This window comes from Opisthocomus hoazin, chromosome 2 (assembly GCF_030867145.1).
Source record: "Opisthocomus hoazin isolate bOpiHoa1 chromosome 2, bOpiHoa1.hap1, whole genome shotgun sequence".
Lineage (NCBI taxonomy): Eukaryota > Metazoa > Chordata > Aves > Opisthocomiformes > Opisthocomidae > Opisthocomus > Opisthocomus hoazin.
Genome location: NC_134415.1, coordinates 118,119,844 through 118,139,866, shown reverse-complemented (window position 1 = coordinate 118,139,866; position 20,023 = coordinate 118,119,844). Strand labels below are relative to the sequence as shown.

At 36.8% G+C, this 20,023-nt stretch overlaps 1 protein-coding gene across 1 annotated transcript in view; it reads left to right on the top strand.

The window, feature by feature from the left end:
* Window positions 1–20,023, top strand: part of NBAS (NBAS subunit of NRZ tethering complex) — a 194,397-nt gene that overhangs the window by 45,153 nt on the left and 129,221 nt on the right. The window contains 9 exon segments of the mRNA XM_075414861.1: window positions 7,064–7,147; window positions 8,041–8,194; window positions 9,597–9,782; window positions 10,697–10,870; window positions 11,864–11,997; window positions 12,720–12,782; window positions 13,388–13,510; window positions 15,012–15,114; window positions 17,315–17,538. Coding sequence (XP_075270976.1) covers window positions 7,064–7,147; window positions 8,041–8,194; window positions 9,597–9,782; window positions 10,697–10,870; window positions 11,864–11,997; window positions 12,720–12,782; window positions 13,388–13,510; window positions 15,012–15,114; window positions 17,315–17,538 — 1,245 coding nt within the window.

Genomic DNA, 20,023 nt, shown 5'->3' with positions numbered 1-20,023 from the left:
CGTCTCTGACAGATCAGTACTTGGTGTCTTACTTAAATGTGTTATGTTCAGAACTATTCCAGTATGTAACACACAAGCTTTCAAATGCAGAATTGGTATTTATAACATTATTTTTTCGGACAAGGAGACATGATTTATAACAAAAAAAAAAAATCAAAGATTTATCTACTCCCAAAATATTTTTAGAAAAAGACCCCAAACCTACTCTTAAAAATGTGCATGTCTTTCAACAAGAAGATATTGTTTCATAAATATGTTGGGGTGAATTGCCTTTTGCCTTGAACTCTGGATTCGAAGTGCACAAGTTTACAAGGGAAAAGATTTTTAAGAAGTTTCTAATTCTCAACTGGATGAGTCTTGGAGACAGGCCTGCTGTATGAAATGCTTGAAGGAGAAAAAAACAAACCCACACAGTTGCTGTTGGTAATAGAAACAATTGGACTGTGACCTTAAAACTAAATTAGACCTTCCTCTTCAAAGCCTGTTGTTGGAGCGAAAAATAATCTGCAGGTTTGAATAAATGCAGTTGGTAGGGTACAGAAACTACAATAGCATGGACTTCTTTTGTCAAAGAAAAGCATGGGAAGAATTGCCAAGCCAATGTAAACAATGGAGTGAATAGAGCAATACAAAAGTCAGCTCTTTTGGAAGAAATAAAGTTGAATACCTCTGTCATCTGTCAATTTACTGGGCTCCAATCATATTTATTCTACTGTTGAAAAGAGAGAAGGGGAGAGGGTTTGGGGGAAGAAGTGGCTCAGGAAAAAAAAAAAAAAAAGCCCCAGGCTAATATATGTGTAGAGTTATGGTATGGCACAGCTGATAGCTTCTTTCAATTGGAAAAGAAGGCCACTTGCCTTGGTGGTCTGTCCCCCTGAAATCTGGAATTTTGGGTGAGTGCCCGCCACAGAGTAATGCGGACTTAGCCTGTGCATGTCTCTGACCTCTGGGATTTCAGTTTCTAGAAGAAAAGCGCAAAGTTGCAGGGCACAAGCAGAGAAACTGATGAATTCTGGGTGCAGAAGCATAGAGTGTATGCAAGCTACCCGTGCATGCTGATTTCACGGCTTCCAGCCCAGTTAGACTTTCATATTGTGTATAGGGCATACACAGTGGTTCTGATGTGCCCCAGTTTAGCTGGGTTTGCTGTAGATGTGTTGTAAAAAAAACACCTGGTAGGTAAATGGAAGCCTTACATCTTAGCGTGTATGTGTTGTTACCTGTATCTGATTTGCATTTATTTTTTGAGTTTGCAGAATGCAATGTTGTTTTGATGCCTGAAATCTTTCTTAGCTGGCTTTCTTCCATTTTCACAGCTACTTTTCCAGAGTTTTGTTGCTTTCTGTTTCTGCATGACTCACTGGAGTTCCTGATACAGAAATTTGAGGAAAAAATTCTGTGCTAAAACATAATTATAATTTAAGAAATACATTTGTGATAAATGTTGTAAGAATTCCTTTGCCTTTATAAAGGACTGGGGTACAAGGATCTCCCATCCTTTGCTAGTGTCAGGACTGCTTTATTCCAGTCCTTGTATTTGAATTGAAATAAGAAGTTTTTCTAAACTCTTCAGAATGAGGAGAGAAAGTAAGAACAGTTGGATGCAGTCATGTAGGGGGGCAAGAAGGAGCTGGGGGTTTTTTTAGTGTTGTTGAGAACGTGAATGAAGTTAGCGGTCAGCTGAGTGGTATGGCGTTTGCTGTTGTTTTTGTGAACTTCGCAAGAAACGTATGTGTTAAGACTGACTTTCCATAATTGCTGATTTCTGCTAGGATGAGATATTTTGCAGTTGTATCTTTTGTGTGTGTTTTTTTCTTTAAGCATTTAGAGGAGTTACTGAGTGCTGCCTGACTTTTGGAGAGCTTTAAAAATCTAAAATGCCTCTCTGTACTTATTCCTGTGGTGAATCTGAATACTTTTTAAAATGGCAAATCGAGCCAGAGCAGAAAATGCTTTTAAAAGAATTTTTCATGGCTTACCCATACACCTGCCTTAAAGTATTTAACTAGAACTTTTCCTGCTGTGAGAAGGCAAAAAAGATGGAGTAGATGTTTTCCAGTCAAGATTGCATTGTATGATGATTCTTTCCGTTGACCTGAAAAGTCTTCTCCTCTTTAATATTTCGTGGTGAGGTAAGTTAAGAAGCTTTTATGAAAAACGTTTGAAGTATGCTTATAGTACATCTTGAACTGATGTGTCTGGACAGCTGTAGGTTTCATTCCTGAAAAATCTTGTGCTGAAACATGAGATTGGTCTTGGTAGATTTGGCCAGAAGGCAGATGGCCAACAGGAGTTGCCAAGGGAAAAAAATAGATGCAGGCAAGCACATTGCAACATATACCTGAAGTTTCTGAAGTGTCTGTAATATGTGGTTCAAATATTCCCGAACTGATCTTTTCTAGACATAGTACGCATTCATGACACTTTATTCCAAGAATTCTATTTTTGAATCCAAATACACGGTGGTTTATCTTCTGTGTCATGCAGGAAGTATCTAACAGCTTAGCTGCATATGGTGTAAAACAGTATCTGCTGTTGTTTATTTAAATGGGGCCCTGCTAGTCTCATCAGTGCTTACAGTGGAAGTAAAAACAGTGAAAAGTCGTTTCCTATTTAAGTGAAATGAAAAAATGAACAACTTCATATCAGTCTTAGCATACTGGTTGTTTTCTTTATTCTAGGATTTTTCAGTCTGCTCTGGCTTTTGCAGGAGGGATAATCACACACTTCTTGCCTTTAGTCATTCACATTGCTTGTCTCTGTACTTTTCAACATTTTTCTGTTGTAGTCTGCTAAGCAAGGTAGGCGAAGAGAGGCAGAGTTGCACATTGGTTCCTTGCCTGATGAACTGTGGAAGTGAGGGGAAAGGGGGAAGCAAAGCAACTGTCAAACAAAGAGAGCAAAGCCTGGGAACTTGAATTGAGTGAGGTCTTTCTCAGCAAGCATTTTTTTTAAGCAATAAACTTTCAACTTTAGTTGAAACTAAACTACATGCATATATATATACACACACGCCCACCCCCCACATAGTGGTATGTTGGAGAAGTTATTTTGAAAGGAGTCTGTACTTAATCCGTTACTTCTGTTATTGGAAAGGATTCTGTTTTAAAATGTATTTTTAAAAAACGTGAAGCAGTTGGAATTCAAAGGCAAACCCAGATGTGTTTTGTGTTACTGGAATAGGGAAGAAAATACCTACCTGTAGATGGTGAGAGGGAAATACAGGTTATTTTCTGAAATGGGGAGAAGGACTGGATGAGTGATTGCATCAGTCTGGGAAAAGAAGTGTTTTCTAGTAACTTCTGATTTTAGGCTGGGTGGATAACTCTTGCTTGCATAATGATTAAGCTGTTTAGTTCTAATGCCACTACTTATCAGGGTCAGAAAAGTGAGTGAACTATGTTAAGAATAGTTGTAGGGAAGAAACATACAATTCATTCTGATATTCAGGTCGGTTAAGAAAACTTGCAAGTTTTGCCAACTTTAGTTATAAACCTTTTGTGCTACTGAATCTGTTAGGAAATAATTTCTTAACTGAAGCTGTAATTCCAGTGTGTAACTTGGCCATGACTATGGCAGGTGTTCAGGATGGGGGATCTTAATTAAGAAGAATGTGTTCAACGTCGTATTTGGCAGTACAGGCTTGGATCAGTAGATTTTTTTTTTCTTCTTTTTTTTTCTTCAGGTCTCATACTGAGGGATAGTAGCATTAGGAAAGTGTGTGTGAGTTTTGATATGTCTTGGTGCCTTGTCATTCAGAGTCTATATTCATGCATGGGTGGCTTTAAATGTGTTCTAAACTTCTGCTGTTTTTGCTTATTTCTAGTGATTTTCTCTTTTAATAATTTGTTAGCCAAAGGAGTAAAATTTTGAAGTTTAAATATCTATTAAATGTGTGCACCTCTTCCCTTGCTATTTTGCATAACTTCTTTCTCTCCGTGGTAACAAAAACAACCAATGAAAGAACAGTCAAACAAAAGCAACATTCCTGTAAATTTCTGCTGGGGCTCTGAGATTATGTGGGAAGACTAACTCAGATGGGATGCTCTTATTTGACAGAGCTGTGAACAGTGACTACTTGGAACAGGAATTTGCTTTCAGAGTAAATACAAGAAATGTATGCTTCAATTTTCCAATGGAGCTTGATACAATTATTTACTTGTTGTGTGTCCTCCCTGTTGGTCTCCCAATCAGTTAGGTGTTCCAGAGATTCATGCGAGAGCCAGAGTTTAGAAGAGAGGGTTAGGGGCACAGTTTGTGTTCTCTTTAATAGAAACATTGAATCATTTAGGTTGGAGAAGACCCTTAAGACCATTGAGTCCAACTCTAAACCTAACACTGCCAAGTCCACCACTAAACCATGTCCTCAAGCCACATCTACACATCTTCCAAATACCTCCAGGGATGGTGAGTCAACCAGTGTGTTGTCCTAATAAGAAGTGGGTGAGAGAGAGACTGACAGAGAGGGTCTGACTTTGTTTTACAGGTTACCCAGTACTATTCATGCTGTTCTTAATGAAGCTACAGGAAGGAGACTAAGGGAAGGGCAAGATGTGGTGTGAGTGTTCCTCTGCGCTTGGCTTTGTGATTCTTCCACTTGTGAAACTATCCAAGCCCTCAGGCTCCTGTGTGAGAGCTTCTGCTGCCAGCTGGTCCCTGCCAACTACTGAATCTCTTTCTACCCCATTGTTTATGAATAAAAGCTTATTAAAATGACTTGATTTGGTGTAGTCAGGTCTTACAGGCCCATACTATATCCCAGTTGTTTTTTTTTTTAATACAGTAAAATAACAAAATCTTAGCACTGCAATTCTTGGAGGCAGAGCAGTAGTTAAGGGGTTAGTATTTGTAGCGAATGTTGGAGGGGAAAGAAAACATCTGTAATGTGAAATTGGAGTTATTACCTGAACATCTCATCTTACTCTTCTTGTGTCATGGTAGTTCCACGACAGTTTTGCAAACATGACTTGAAACAGCTTCTAGAATGAAACCCATCTCTGTCCTCTGCTGTATAAAACCTCTTGGGTTTTGGTTTTTTTTTTTCTCCCTAGTAAGAAGGATGGTAATATTAAGAAAAAAAAACAACAACCAAAAAAACCCACAAACAACAACAACAAAAAAGACACACCTCCCCCCAACAAAACAAAACCCAACCCCTGTCCTCCTGCCCTGATGTTGTCTTAAGCCTACTGGGAAGTGGGTGGAAAAAATTTACTATGAAAAGAAATTGTCTTGGGCAATAAAATTTTTGTTCAATATCCTTTTATGTTTAATAGAACGTAGGAAAGGAGAGCATTATTGATTGTAACATCAAGACCTGCTCATACTGTCCTGATTTTATATTTTGGAAGGGAGCTTTAATCACACTTTGACTTTTCTGTTACTTGACATTTCAAATGATGAAGAGAACTTTTTCACTAGAAACTGGGCCTTCCATAATAACATTCTCATGTATGGCCTTTGAAATATGATGTTATTAATTTAGTTTATGAACCCAGTTTTAAATATTAATATTGATAAATTTTGTTATCTGAGACTTAAACAACAGCCACTCCGCCAACCCCCAGAATACATGGGCTGGTGATGAATCTTTCCGAAATCAAAAGGTGACTTTATTCCTGGTGCTTATACCATAAATATTAATTCAGAGTTTCCTTCATTAATTATTTTTCAGTGATGTTACTACACTGATGGTGCCTAATTATTAAGATAATTGTGGAGCATTTTGTCCAACTGAACTGGAGTTGAACACAGATGTTACTGTAGCTGAGACACAGCAATTAGCAGTTTTCCATCATCTGCCCTCCATTCTTTTGACTTTTATAGCCTGCAGATCTATCTCTGCCAATTTATTGCTGGATTTCTACTGTGTTTCATTTGGAGGGTTGGAATTACTGTGATAAAACATGGGGTGTTAGTGCTTAGAGGAGGGAAAGGAAGGGTGGCTGACCTGGGAGAAATGTGCATGTGTACAGGGCAGTCAGTATGGACATGCCTCGCTTTGTTAAATGTACTTAATAGCTGTTGCTAAATGAGATGGAGCTACTGATTTTTAGTTTGTTGTTTTGACTCTTAGTATATTGTGAAATTGATTTATGTGTTGGAATTTTGTTTCTTTTTAAGCTACTGAATTAGAGTGCTGCTCTTGAAGGGATGAGAAGATTGTGTCAGTAGTTAATTTATAAATAGGGATTGTCCATGTAGTATTATATTGCTGTTTATTATCAGGGTCAGCAGAAAATGAGATTTGAAATAGCTTATTTTAAATCCAGGGTGCTGAAACTTTAATGTCTTTACTTTGTACATTGTTTCTTTCTTATTTCTACAAATGCCAGAACGTATACGGCTCTTTTCTTCCACCTTAGTTTATGTTCTGCATAGCTTGACGTGGTTTTCTTGGGTTTTATGCTGCTTAAACAGCTAGCTTACAACAGAGAATGATTACTAATCATTCTGGTAATAACACATTGTGTTCTTAATCTGCATCTTAAAACTTTTTCTTTTTTCTTTAACCTCTGTATTTAAAGAATGTTTCATTGTGGAAGTTACTAGTCAGAAAATCACATTAGACTCAGTTGAGAAGATCAGTACAGCCGGGCATATCTTGTTTCAGTACTGTGCAAGGATTTGTGCTAAAATTTGAAGAATTTTTTAAGCTGTGAAGATTTTAGGTTTTTACTCATTTCAGTCTTCCATGACAGCATATGAAGTCAGAATACTTACTGTGAAGCGATAAAAATTCTTAAGGCACGTACTTGGTTTTTCCTCTTTTTTTTTTTTTTTGTACAGTCAGTAAGAAAATAAATTTAATAATTTTTTTCCTTGATATTCAATGATATCAGTAGAATAAGTGTTTGTACAAGTAGTATCATACCTGCAAAATCACACTTGTATACCTGCATTGCGAAGTGGTAAATCTTAAAGAATTGATATTGTAGTTGAATGGCATGCTGCTTATGGATTCACTGAAATACTTGAATATACTTTGTATACCATTAATGGAGTGCCATGACAATTTTAAAAAAATAAAATTGTGTAAAGCTTCCCTCTTCTCTTATACCAGTTACAGGCAGGGGACATTGAAAATTCTTCCTTGGAATGAGCAGAAACATCGTGAAGAAGACTGGTGTGAAAAAGCAGAATGCAGGTAAGTATACAGAAAAAGCAAACAAGGGGTAATGGTTTTCAACTAAAAGAGGGCAGATTTAAACTAGATACAAGGAAAAAATTTTTTACAGTGAGGGTGGTGAAACACTGGAACAGGTTGCCCAGAGAGGTGGTAGATGCCCCATCCCTGGAAACATTCAAGGCCAGGTTGGACAGGGCTCTGAGCAACCTGATCTAGTTAAAGATGTCCCTGTTCATTGCAGGGGGGTTGGGCTAGACGACCTTTAAAGGTCCCTTCCAGCCCCAGCTGTTCTATGGTTACGTACATTCAGGTAAAGAATTTACTTGCTAGTTCTTAAAATGTGGGAAATACCCAGTAAGACTCAGTTCTTTATTTTTGTCCGCACTAACTTATGTTTCCAGCTTTCTCAGTGAGACTGACTGAGCAGACACTCTTTCATGTTACATCATTATGTTTAGTGTGATTGTGTGATGAGTAACTTTCACAAATGCAGATGAGCGGGGGGAGGTTACCATTAGAAATCCTGATTTATTTGTGGTTTTTTTTTTTCCTTCTGCCACATTACTTGTCAACCATAACATCATTGTGGCAGCATTAATGGGTCACAAAACTGTGTCTTTCACTGTGTGAGGAACTGATGGAAAGAAGAAGAGATTGGGCACACCTGTTTCTCTAGTAGAGAGGGTTCTTTCTTTCATGATCTATCTCATGTTTGGAATCTCTTAATAGTTACTTTGCTGACAAAAAATAATGCTTGCTGTGGCTGGCATTTGAGTCTCATCAAATTATTGGTGTAATGATAGGTTGATTGTATCATTTTCTTTCAGAAGAGCCAGAAGTTTTAGGGAAAAGACTGATGTGAAAAAATGCAAGGTAGTGCATACTTGAATGTGTACTCTTTATTTTTAAAGGGTGATTGTTGAACCAACTTTACAAGATGAAGGTGAATTTCTATATGAAACGCAGCCTGAGTTACTGAAGTACAGGACTACTGACCTTTCAGTAGATCTCGTTACCGATTGGTATTTGAGCAGAGCACAGGAAATTGAAAAATACGCCATGCAGGTGAGACTAGCAGTGAGGAAATGGTGGGGGCTGACTCGGGCTGGTCAGGCTTCTTCAACAGAATCCTTGTCTTAATGCTTATTAGCGGGATGCTTTCCCCTCAGTAATATACACTGTGTCTCAGTCTTCATTATGGCTTTTGAAGTATGTTTTCTCTTTTGCAGTGTACTTATGCTTGCTATAAAGTTTACTCAAATAATTGATCCTTAGGAATGAATAGGAAGGCAGAAGATTCCCTTTCACTTGGCTTACCATAGCAGAAAGTAGCACTTTCCTAGTCCATGAAAGATGTTTACCATGACATTTTATGTTTGTAGCTAAGGGAAGAAATGTGCACATTAGGAAACATGTTTTATTATCTCTCACATGATACTGTGTCATAGATATCAATGTGGCACTCACATGTGTCACTGTCATGTGCCAGTATGTAGTCCTGTCACGATTGCTTCCTGGCAGGTTTATTCTGTGTCTGTAGGGCTACCACAAAGCTTATTTTTGCTTTATTTTCCTTCATATTTTAAAATTTTTTGAAGCTCTGTGTGGTAAAGATCAGCATTGCAAGTAAGAATAGCTTACCATTGATGTGCTCCAGTATTTTATTGGTTCTCAAGCCAATTTGTCTGCATGAAAAGGAGGTTGGATGGAAGTATCACTATGAGTTAGTTCTCATGGGTGAGTTCTTTTATTCTTGAAGTTTGCAATCCTCCAAGGTTCTTTAATCATAGTTCCCTGTGATCTTAGCAGTGTATGGGCAGGTATGGAAATAAAAGCAACTTCCAAGGATCAATTAAATTACTAACACATAAATGAAATTTCATTCTGCTCTTCCAGACTTCTATCTGCCTCACTGAATACGTACAGCCAATATTGTGTTCTTTAAAACTGAATTAAATCTTTCATGTAAAGGTATTTTCAGTCACCAGGGAAAAGAACTATCATTATCTTCCATGAAATAAAATGCAACAATTATAATTATCGGTTCATGGTCATCTAGAGAAGTCGCGTTACATGCGGAGGTATGCATAACTTTAGTCAGTTTACTGATTATGTCAGATTAAAGCAATCCTTCATATTCCATGCAGTGAGAGGAGTTGATGTAACTGTGTGATCTCCAGAAGGAATAGGTTTCTCCTAATTTACATGCATCAGTAGGATGCACCTGGATCAAAAGCCTATAATGACATCATCCACTAAGATGAAGCATTTTATATGGTCTTTATAAAGCTGGGAAGAGCAATCCATTTAGGAATATACAGTCCACAAAAACTCCTAGAAACTTTGAACTGCCTATTAAGCAAAAGGAACAGGGTAAGAAAATAGACACGCAAACAGGACACGGATTGGACTTGAAGCTGGGTTTTGGCACACAGTTGTACAGCAGAGTTTTTTTATTATTTTTCAGGTGGACTGTGCTCTGTCTCTTGTTCGTCTTGGCATGGAGAGGAATATTCCTGGTCTGCAGGTGCTTTGTGACAATCTGATCACTCTTGAAACAGTAGTTTATGAGACTGATGGTGATCGAACCTTAACTTTGAAGGAACTCGTAGAGATGAAAGACATTGAAAAGCTGAGACTGTTGATGAAGAATGTAAGTATTTTGAATAAATAAGTAAGTATACCTTGATTTCCAGTAATTCAGGTTACGCTAGGTGCTATGTGTGTAAAGATACTGTTAGAGGCTGACATTTTTCTGATGAACACAGAACTAAACATTTTCTGATGGGCACAGGACTAAACATTAATAAATCCAGTGTTTGGAAATCTGTGGACTGCTTTTTCATTGACCCTTTCTAAAGGATCTTCAGTGTAGGTATTGGTGATGCTGCAAATACAACAACATTGAATGTTTTCCTTGAATGTGTTTTTGAGTCTTTAAATATTGGCAAAAAATCTTAATATTTGCCTAGGCAGCATATGTGTGTTTTTCATCTTCTCTGTGTTCAGCCTGTGCATGGCATTTCAGAATAGAAAAAGACCTTTTGGGAAGGTTGAAAAATACCTAGAGGTTGAACAGGGCTCTGAAATCTGGTAGAAGAATACGTAAGCACCAGAGGACTTGAAGCTCCTCAGAATTTTCAAAATTTTGCTAGGATTTATGTAACCACTTATCACTTGTTTTTCTTGTCTTGAATTCTTGCATACTGAAAGTAATGCTACTCTAACATGAATGGAAGCAGATCTTTCACTCATTCTGACATTGCAGGAGGAAGACAGTTAGGCTTTCCTCATCTAATAGGTTTTACTCATGTACTGCTTGGTTTCCCCAATCCATTGGGTAGCAGAAGGGTGATGGGTTGTTTCACTGCATCACGATACGATATAGTGATTTGTGCAGCAGTGGTGAATGTTAGGCTTCAGCTGTTGTTTCTGATAGGTGAAGGTCCTGTGTCAGTTATATTGATCAGAATATGTTTTGTTTGTTTTTTGGTTTTCTTGTTTGTTTTGGACAATGAAGCTGAACTTGTTTTTTTCTTCCTCTCTGTAACTCATCGTGCTTTCCAGTCATCTGATGAAAAATATGTCAAGAATGTTTATCAATGGATGATCCCTTTTCTCCACCGCTGTGAACATCAGTCTCCTGGTCTGGCAAATTCACTTTTTAAAGAATATTTAGTAACATTAGCAAAGGAAGACTTGACTCTACCTCTGAAGATATTTCAGAATTCAAAACCTGCTGTAAGTATAGAGCCTGGATGATTCTACAGGTTTCTTTGGAAATTCTTGTCCTGAAGAGGTGAATTCATAAATGGAACTATTTCATCTTCTAAATCAGATTGTCTCTATGATCTTTCCCTTCTTTTGGACCCAGGGCTTGTTATGTTTTGTAAAACATTCATTAAAACATGTTATAGCAGAAGTTATGATGCAACTAAACTGTCATAGGAGAGATTGTCAAACTAATGTAATTAAGATCTTGACCTAGTAGAACAAAAATTACAGTAAAGATTTTCCTTTGAAGTAATTTTCTGGTAATGTGTTTACAGTGAGTTCCTGGCATATTTGCTTTTTAAAAAATCGATCTGAAAGAGTTTCGCGATCTTGCTAGTTGTTTTCCTGTGGAATTTTAATAGCAGTAGGTTGCAAGTTATTTCTCACACCCTCACCCCTCTCTTTCCACAACAAATGTAAAGAATAAAATGGGGGCCATTACAATGGAGACAAGAGTTCAATGAATAAGGGCTGAAGTTACCTTCCATGTAAGTATTTCATGTTGGTTCTACAATTTAAATAATTACTGGAGGGCACATAAGCATGTTTTTTGCATACTATTGAACATTCTAAGTATCTGTATGGACAGATATCAACCAGTGAAGGAAAAACACAGCTATTTTATATATATTGATACTGTTGTACATATGGAATACATCTGACAAATGTTTGCAGCAGCTGCTTTCCTCTGCCCTGCCTCCTCTCCATCTCTCAAATTCAAAAAGGGTATAATGGCGTACCACTGTTCTTCTCAGTGTCTGCAGTGTAGGAAGCTATCTGAGTTATGTTTCAGGTTGTAACTTCAACAGGTGCTTCACGAAGTTGTTAGCAAGAGACCTTCTAATTACAACTAAATACAATTTATTTACTTTCAGTACACATCTTTTTATATTCAGAAGAAATTTAACTGTTGAATTAGAACCGGAAAACTAAAAATAATGTGCTTTATTTTCTTGTTAGTGTCAGCAAAAAATTATTCCTGATCAAGACCAGCTTATGATTACAGCATTGGAATGTATTTATAGTTGTGAACGAGATGACCAGCTCTCTCTCTGTTATGATATTCTGGAATGTCTTCCACAAAGAGGATATGGGTAAACATTTTCAGCTACTTATTTATAAATATTTTAGATATATTAAATTTAGTTGTGAATGAATGCTTTAATATAGTGAAGTCACTAAAGGGTAGGTGATGTTACTGGAATACCCTATTCCTGTCTGAGTTGCCGTGGTCAGATGTGTATGTATATGCTTGTGCTGCATAGGTACTCTATTAAATAACGCAACAAAACGTGATTTAAAGTAGCAGCCTGGACCGAGGCTTCTGTATTAATTTCTTAGACTTTTATATCCTGGTGAGCTGAGACCAAGCATTAGTGCTATCTTCCTAGTCTTGTTGGTCTTGTTGACCGTTGGTGGCATCTTGCACTTAGCTTGTAAGCAGCAATATGGCCCTTTGAGAGAGGACTCTGTATGGGACACCTGTGCAAAGGACAAGTAATTCTTGAGAAAGTGAAAGCATGAGGAGGAGACATAAATGGTTCTCCCAATATCTTTTATGTGTAGGAATCAGAGAGCCTGAGAAAAGTCTAAGGAAGAAGGAAAAGCTCTGTTCTTGGAAGACTGAGGGACCCTCTCAATTTTAGCTATCCTTCCAGCAAGCAGTCAACAGTTTTAGTCTTTTAAAGCAAATATGTATTTGATTTTCATGTTTCAAATTTTTTACCTCTTTATATCTATGTAATAAGGATTCCATGAAGAAATTACAAGAATTATGTATGTATATATTTTTAATATTAATTGTATATCCTTGCAGGCCTGAAACAGATAAAACTAACAGTCTTCATGATGAAGTAGATGAACTGGAACAAATTCTTAGGTATTTAATTTTGCTAAAATAAATAATGTATTCTTACAGAAGTCACTAGAGGCATAGCCAAGAATTTTTTTTATGACAAGAAAACAGCAAGAATATTTATCTTGGTTTTAGTACTGTCAACAAGATAATTTGTAAGTTTTTTATATTCAGAACTTAGAAATTTTGAATGATTTTAGCTATTTGAATATTCTAAAACTTTGCAGATATTTTCCTTGGAATAAAAGTCTAGCGGCTTGTTGTTTTTGGTTTTTGTGGTTTTTTGATTTTTTTTTTGCCCATTCTCTTCCTGATGATGGAGAGGAAGGTTACTTCTGAAATATCCGGGGAGTTTGTTTTGATGTTGATACTCTGTAATGCTTTGAGTGATCAAAAACTAAAAACTGTGAAGTTGTATCATCAAGTTATTGATGATATGTTTTTACCATGCAGTACTATTTGTTTTTTTTTTTTTTGAGTGAATAATGTTACTCTGGCTAATCCGTACTGTTACAGACTTTATGGAGACTGTTTGCATTTAACATTGTCCAAGACAGCTTTAAGACTGCTGCAGCAGAGGCAGCTGTACAACTGTGCAGGATTTAAAAATGTTGACTATTAATTTACAGCGTGTCAGAGCTGTTGGAGAAACATAGATTTCAGAAACCTGTTTCCTTTGTGAAAGACACGAAGGACAATGTGGAGGAGGCACGCAAGCTGATGATCAGGCTGACAAGGCACACAGGTCGCAAGTTAGTATTCAAAGGGGAACGGGAGATAAGAGGAGAAGGACAGTAAGGTAACAAGTACTTGCTGTGGGAGAGCGTACCTGCTTATTTTGCTGCAGTAGGGAACCGTAGTGTTCAAACTGAATGTGGTGTATGTAAAACACATTTGTTAAACTGATGATGGACATGATTAGTGTTTTGGCTGCATTCTCCACATTAAGAAAACTTTGTCTTGCTTCAAACCTGTTTTAACATGTTTGTGTTCAAGTAAAGAAGCCTAAAAGGCATACTGGCTGCAAAGTACTGCAAGATGATGAACCGTGGAAGTTAGCATCTTGTAAATGAGGTCCTTTAAGACCTGTTTAATTCTATTGAGAGTGTAAGATTTGTTAAATAATGTGGGTGATTTTTTTGGCATTTTTTTAGGAGCTCTTATAATAGGGTAATTTATTGATTTTTACATATTGATTCTACCCTGTTGTATTTCCAGTATAATTTTTCAATTTTTCTGCTTAAGAACTACTTCACTTACCTCATCTTCTAACTGTAGATGAATTATTACATCTTGGCATAATGAGATAAAAAGATTGAACCCTTGGAAAAACAGCCATCACTGTGGGTTGTTCTTTTTTTCTTATTTAAAGTAATCATGCACAACAGTTTATCGGTGATGGTAAGGTAGTGTTTAGCTTGGACATGCTGAAAGGTTTTTAAGACTTGTAAAAACCTTTCTTTAGAAAGATCAAGTCAATGCCTCTGTAGGATAATGATTTTTCACTTTTTATGGAGACCCTTTGCTTTGCCAAAATAAAAGCTAATGCTACATGAAAAAATCACTTTTAGTTCAATTAGCTTGTGTAGCTTAAATAAGTCTTTTTGAATCTGAAAGACTCAAGACAATGTCAAAAAGCCTTCACAGTGCTTTTACTAGCAAAAGTTTTGATAGAGCACAGGAAGTTGTATAGGAATTTCTGTGGGTAAAGAGATCCATGGATCCAGAGGGTCAGGAATCTGAATACTATTCCTGTTTAAGGAACAAAGTAAACTTGCGGCTCTGTTCTGCTGTGATTGCGTGCAATTGATTAGTCTGTTCAGATTGCCTACAATGAGCAGCACTTTAATGATCGTTAGTTGCTCTTAGAAACTTGTTTTTACCCAGCTGCTCTTGTATTAACAGGAACACAGCACTTCCAACTTTCTGATGTACTGTTGGAAGTTATCAAAACCTACCTGGGGGATCTTGATAAAGATTGCTTAAATCCCTGTCTATTCCACAGAAAACAAACAGGAAAAATACTTTGGGTACTGCATTGTTGTAATCAAATAATTTTATCCTACAGACACTATTTTAATGTTAATATTAAAAGCTTGCTTTTGTTCAGTCACTTTTGATTGAACGTCCAATTAAAGACTGAAACAGCATTTGGGAAAGCTCGTGTATCTGGTGATGGAACTGTAATGTTATCTACTGCTTTTTTAAAAATTTGTTGAGGAAGAGAATATTTAATTTTAAAAATGTTTGTAGGCAACCACCAGTTACTGAGACACACTGGAAGGAATTGCTCCAGGATATGTTAGACATGCAGCAGAAAGTATATACGTGCTTACATTCAGATACTTGCTATGAGGTGAGTTTTATGTTTTCTTACTGATGTACGTCCCAAGTAAGCTACAAATGGTCATTTCATATTGTTGCTCACAAATGTAAATACATTTTCATGTGTTATGTTACTTCATTGTCTACTGGCTCTTTTATGGTATTTTCATTCAAATCAGAAACTTCCTGTGTTAGTTCATTTCATCAAAAGCCCCTTTAATAACTATCCTGTATTTCTTATACTAGAATTTAATTTTTTATAATTTGAGTCAGCTTCTTGAGACTATAATTCTGTGGACAAATGTGTTTAGTATCTGTTAGCTAAATGTTATCTTCAACCAAGCATTCCTTAAACATGAAGTTTTGGTTTGATAACATTATCTAAGGGCATTACAGGATTATGGATTTTCTACTGCGTGCAGCTGAAGTAGAATAATGTGAGATGAAAAATCTAATTCATTGAAGGAAAGAAATGCCTGCATGTGCATAAACCCCAAACATATGTCATTAATATATTCAAAGGACAGCTGTTAGACTCATGTAGAATTTGCTGTGACATGTATTGTTTATGTACATTTTCACTTCAATATACTGCAGTTTATTACAGAAGCAGTGCCGTGTCCTCTATAATCGGTGTTTAAATAGTCACATCTTTTAAAAAGTTTAAGAGTGTTTTGTTACAGTTTGCACATTTAATTCCTTATGGCTACCAATCTGATTAGCTCTCAGGAGAAGTTTTGAAAGCAAATTAGAAAAAAAAACTGAAGGGAAAAGGCAATGCTATTTGACCGATGCATCAATAAGTCACTCTTTCTCTGTAGTTGTACAATTTGCAGTTTCTCAAAGACAACTGCAGTGTATTTGGTGTTCGTGGTTTTGTGATAGACTAAGGCTTAGTGTACTTGGAATTTTTTTTAAGTACTTTTAAAAAAATACAGTACTAGAGCACTCTAAAAATAGCATTTGCTTTGCTCTGATCTTAATGTACTTTTTTATTAATATTAAAGTATTTTTTTAACCTCTGTACTATATGATTAAAAAAATGTAGTGCTGTCGTATGCAATTATACTTTGATAACTTCAAAACTGAGAATTTGATGAGGCAGCAAGGATTTGCAGTCACATGTGAGGTATGTATTGGGAGATTTTTTTTAGCATGATTCTTACTGTGTTCTGCTTGTATGCAAAGTAAATCCTGTCCTCTTGAAGAAGGATTTAATGTCCATAAATTTTGAGAGCGCTAAATTGTATGTATGTGATCTTTATGGAAGAACAGTCAGCTATCATACTTTGTTGCTTTCACCATTTCGTGAGTATTAATATACTGTGAAATGGAAGATGATCCAATTGTATGATGTTTTTTAAGAAGCGCTGAACTATGTTCCTTTCCAGAGCATGAGATGGTTTGCAGAGGTTCTTCCTAGTGAAGAAATTTCGAGATAAGATTGGACGGTGTGCTAGATAATCTCATCTATGCCCTCTTTCCCACTGAAGATCGGACTGGATGATCTTTTGAAGTCCCTTCCAACTTGGGCTCTTCTATGGATCATTGATTCTTTTTAATTTGTTAGGAAATCTTAAACCTTTGAAAAAGGCTGTATTGTTGCAGCTGCAGAATCTTCTGAAATGATTAAATGCATATGTTGCTCTTCATTAGGACAGTACTGACCATGTTTAAAGAAACCAATTTATTTTTGTAAGGAATTGAGATGGAGTGTCTTAGTGGGCAAAACTTTGATCTGAAAATGACAGTTAGTTGTTTTGGGGCAGATGCAGCATTATATCAGTATGCATTCCTTGAAGGTAGTCTTGGTTGAAACTTAAAAAACGTCTTATATGCTCAGTTCTAAATACTTTTAGTTCCTTCAGGGGTACAGAATTCCTTCTCATATGTTTTTGAGTTTAAGGTCTTAATACTGAACTGCCTTCTCAGATTCTTACATCCCTTGGAATGTAGGTATAATTCTGATTTCCAAGTCATGCTGTAAAAAGGCAGTTAATAAGCTTTTTTTCTCCAGGAAGCAGAAGTAACTAGCTGCTAGTTAATTTTAACTTTACATAAATAAATTGTGGAAATACTCTCCTTGGTAGAAGTTACATTTTCTGCTTGGACTGAATATATTCTTTTGACTTCAAAGATCCTTTTATTCAAAGGGGTTCGTTCCACACAATGCAGATAAGCTTACTTGAAGCTGCTGCTGCAGGTTATTAAATTATTGTTCTTTCTTTTAGATATTCACAGAAAGTCTTTTATGCTCAAGCAGTATGGACAATATCCACTTGGCTGGGCAAATGATGCATTGCAGTATTTGGTCAGTGGATCTACCAAGTTCGTCAAAAGGGAAGCCACAGTACCGAGTCAGCTATGTGAAAAGTATCGAACTAGTTTTGGCTGCTGGCAGAGAATATTTCAATTCTTCAACGAGTTTGACTGATAGCTGTATGGATTTGGCCAGGTATATTTACAATTAGCATATATGTAAATGCACGTTGCTCTATAAATTGAAACTTGAATTTTGTAGAAGCTTTTTGTGTGTGTCATTTGAACCTTTTCCACATTTTGGCATTCAACAACAATTGTGGGCCCAGTTACTATCACAACAGAAAACAGCATTTTGCTGATTAGTTCATTTCCTTCCTTACATAGGTTTTTCCCAATTCTGATACTTCATTTGAGGTTATCTGTCTCTCTTTGTTAAATTAGGAAATAAACCAAATAATTCTTCGGAAAGGAATCAGGCATAGCACAGTCTTGGAGGTTACAATGTGGGTGTTCATTCTCGTATAGAATTAGATATGGAAATATTCTTACAGTTTAGATGCAGATAGGTAAAATAATCGAGTATTACCTATGTAAAAGATTGATGCCTTGGCTTAGCCTAAGTACATAAAATAGAGGCTTGTCAATATTTCTAGCCTTTCTCATTTATTGTAAGGATTTGCTGTTTCATTGGTATTGTTACATGTTAATCCAAATGAGTTTTACTTTTTCCTTAAGGCACTTATTAAAAAAAAAAAAACCCCAAACAAATCACAAACCAAACAACAAAACCAAAAATTATTAAAAAAACCCCAAACCACAAACTGAACAACAAAAATCAAAACAAAATCCTTTAACCAAACAAAAATACTTATGTTTCAACTACAAAAGAAGACATGTCTTTATAAAATATTTCTTTTGCTTAGACATGAGTATGCTTCCCTACTAGTTACAAGAACAGGATTAAATTATTTTTCTTCCCCTCAGGATTCATCTTGACCTGTAATAGTATGTGCATACATGTTACCATTTTTTTTTTTAATATTGACTATAGTGATACAGTCAAACTGTATCAATTTTTTTCAAATTAAGAAGTCTTTTTCAATAAAACAGCGTTATTGTAAAGTTTTATGGATTGACAGATCATATATTTTCTGTTAGGGATTAAAGGGACAATGTTTTTGCAGTTTGCCTTGAATGACAGTTACAGTCTCCATAAGTTATCTGGAAAATGACTGAAAAAGCATTGTTTCTCTCTCCCATCCCAAATGCACACACACGTAAATATGTATGATGATGATGAAGGTTTTTTTTCTTAATTTTTTTTGGTGAGGTTTTGTTGTTTGCTTTTTTAGTAAAGGTATTATTACCTTAGGTCAGAGTTGGAAGACACTCGCTTTCACAGTATTAGTTATATAATGCTAGCTCTATTTCTGCCTTTTTGTTAAAAACACAGTTTCTTGACTGTTGTGACTGCTTGTAAGCACTGTAGGCAAATACCTGCTTTGCAAGCCTAAAAGAGCCAAGAGTCACTGTCTCTTTTATTTATTTTTAAATATATGAATGTGTATATGAATATATTTTTTTAATCAGTTGAGCCTTTTTACATTTTGGACACTGGGGCTACTAGATATACTGTGCAAAAGTTACGATCACAATGAAGCTGGTGCATACACTGTTATAATACCCAAATTACAATTGAATTTTATCTGTATGTATATAATTGCCACAGTTAAAATCACCCTATTGGCTACTTACTTGTATGGGGAGAGGATACTGTAGGATGGAATTTCTTCTGTGTGTAGGAGAGAAGCCCTTCTCTGGGCTAAGCTAGGAGGCAGAGAAGTTGGTTAGTTTTTGCAGGTGAGTAGCTTAGTTTTGGAGCAGCAGGAACAAAATACATGGTTATCTGGGACAGACCTTATGGGTCAGCAGTCCAGTCCTTCGCTGTTGCATGTGACATTGTAATATAATGCAGCCTCATCTCTGTGCCTTGGAAGATCATGGAACAGATCCTTCTAGAAGCTGTGCTGAGGCACATGGAGGGCAGGGAGGTGCTTTGAGACAGCCAGCATGGCTTCACCAAGGGCAAGTCCTGCCTGACCAACTTAGTGTCTCTCTTAAATGGAGTGACTGCAGCAATGGACAAGGGCAGAGCTACAGATGTTGACTATCTGGACTTCTGTAAGGCCTTTGTAACGGTCCCCCACAACATCTTTCTCTCTAAATTGGGGAGATATGGATTTGATTGGAGGATTGTTTGGTGGATGAGGAATTGGTTGGATGGTCGCATCCAGAGGGTAGTGGTCAATGGCTCAATGTCTGGATGGACACCGGTGACAAGTGGTGTCCCTCAGGGGTCTGTAGAAGGACTGGTGCTGTTTAATATCTCCATCAGTGACATAGACAGCGAGATCGAGTGCACCCTCAGCAAGTTTGCAGATGACACCAAGCTGAGTGGTGCAGTTGATGAATCAGAGGGATGGGATACCATCCAGAGGACCTGGACAAGCTCGAGAAGTGTGCCTGTGTGAACTTCATGAGGTTCAATGAGGCCAAGTGCAGGGTCCTGCACCAGGGTTGGGGCAACCCCCGCTATCAGTACAGGCTGGGGGATGAATGGACTCAGAGTAGCCCTGCCGAGAAAGACTTGGGGGTTCTGGTGGATGAAAAGCTGGACA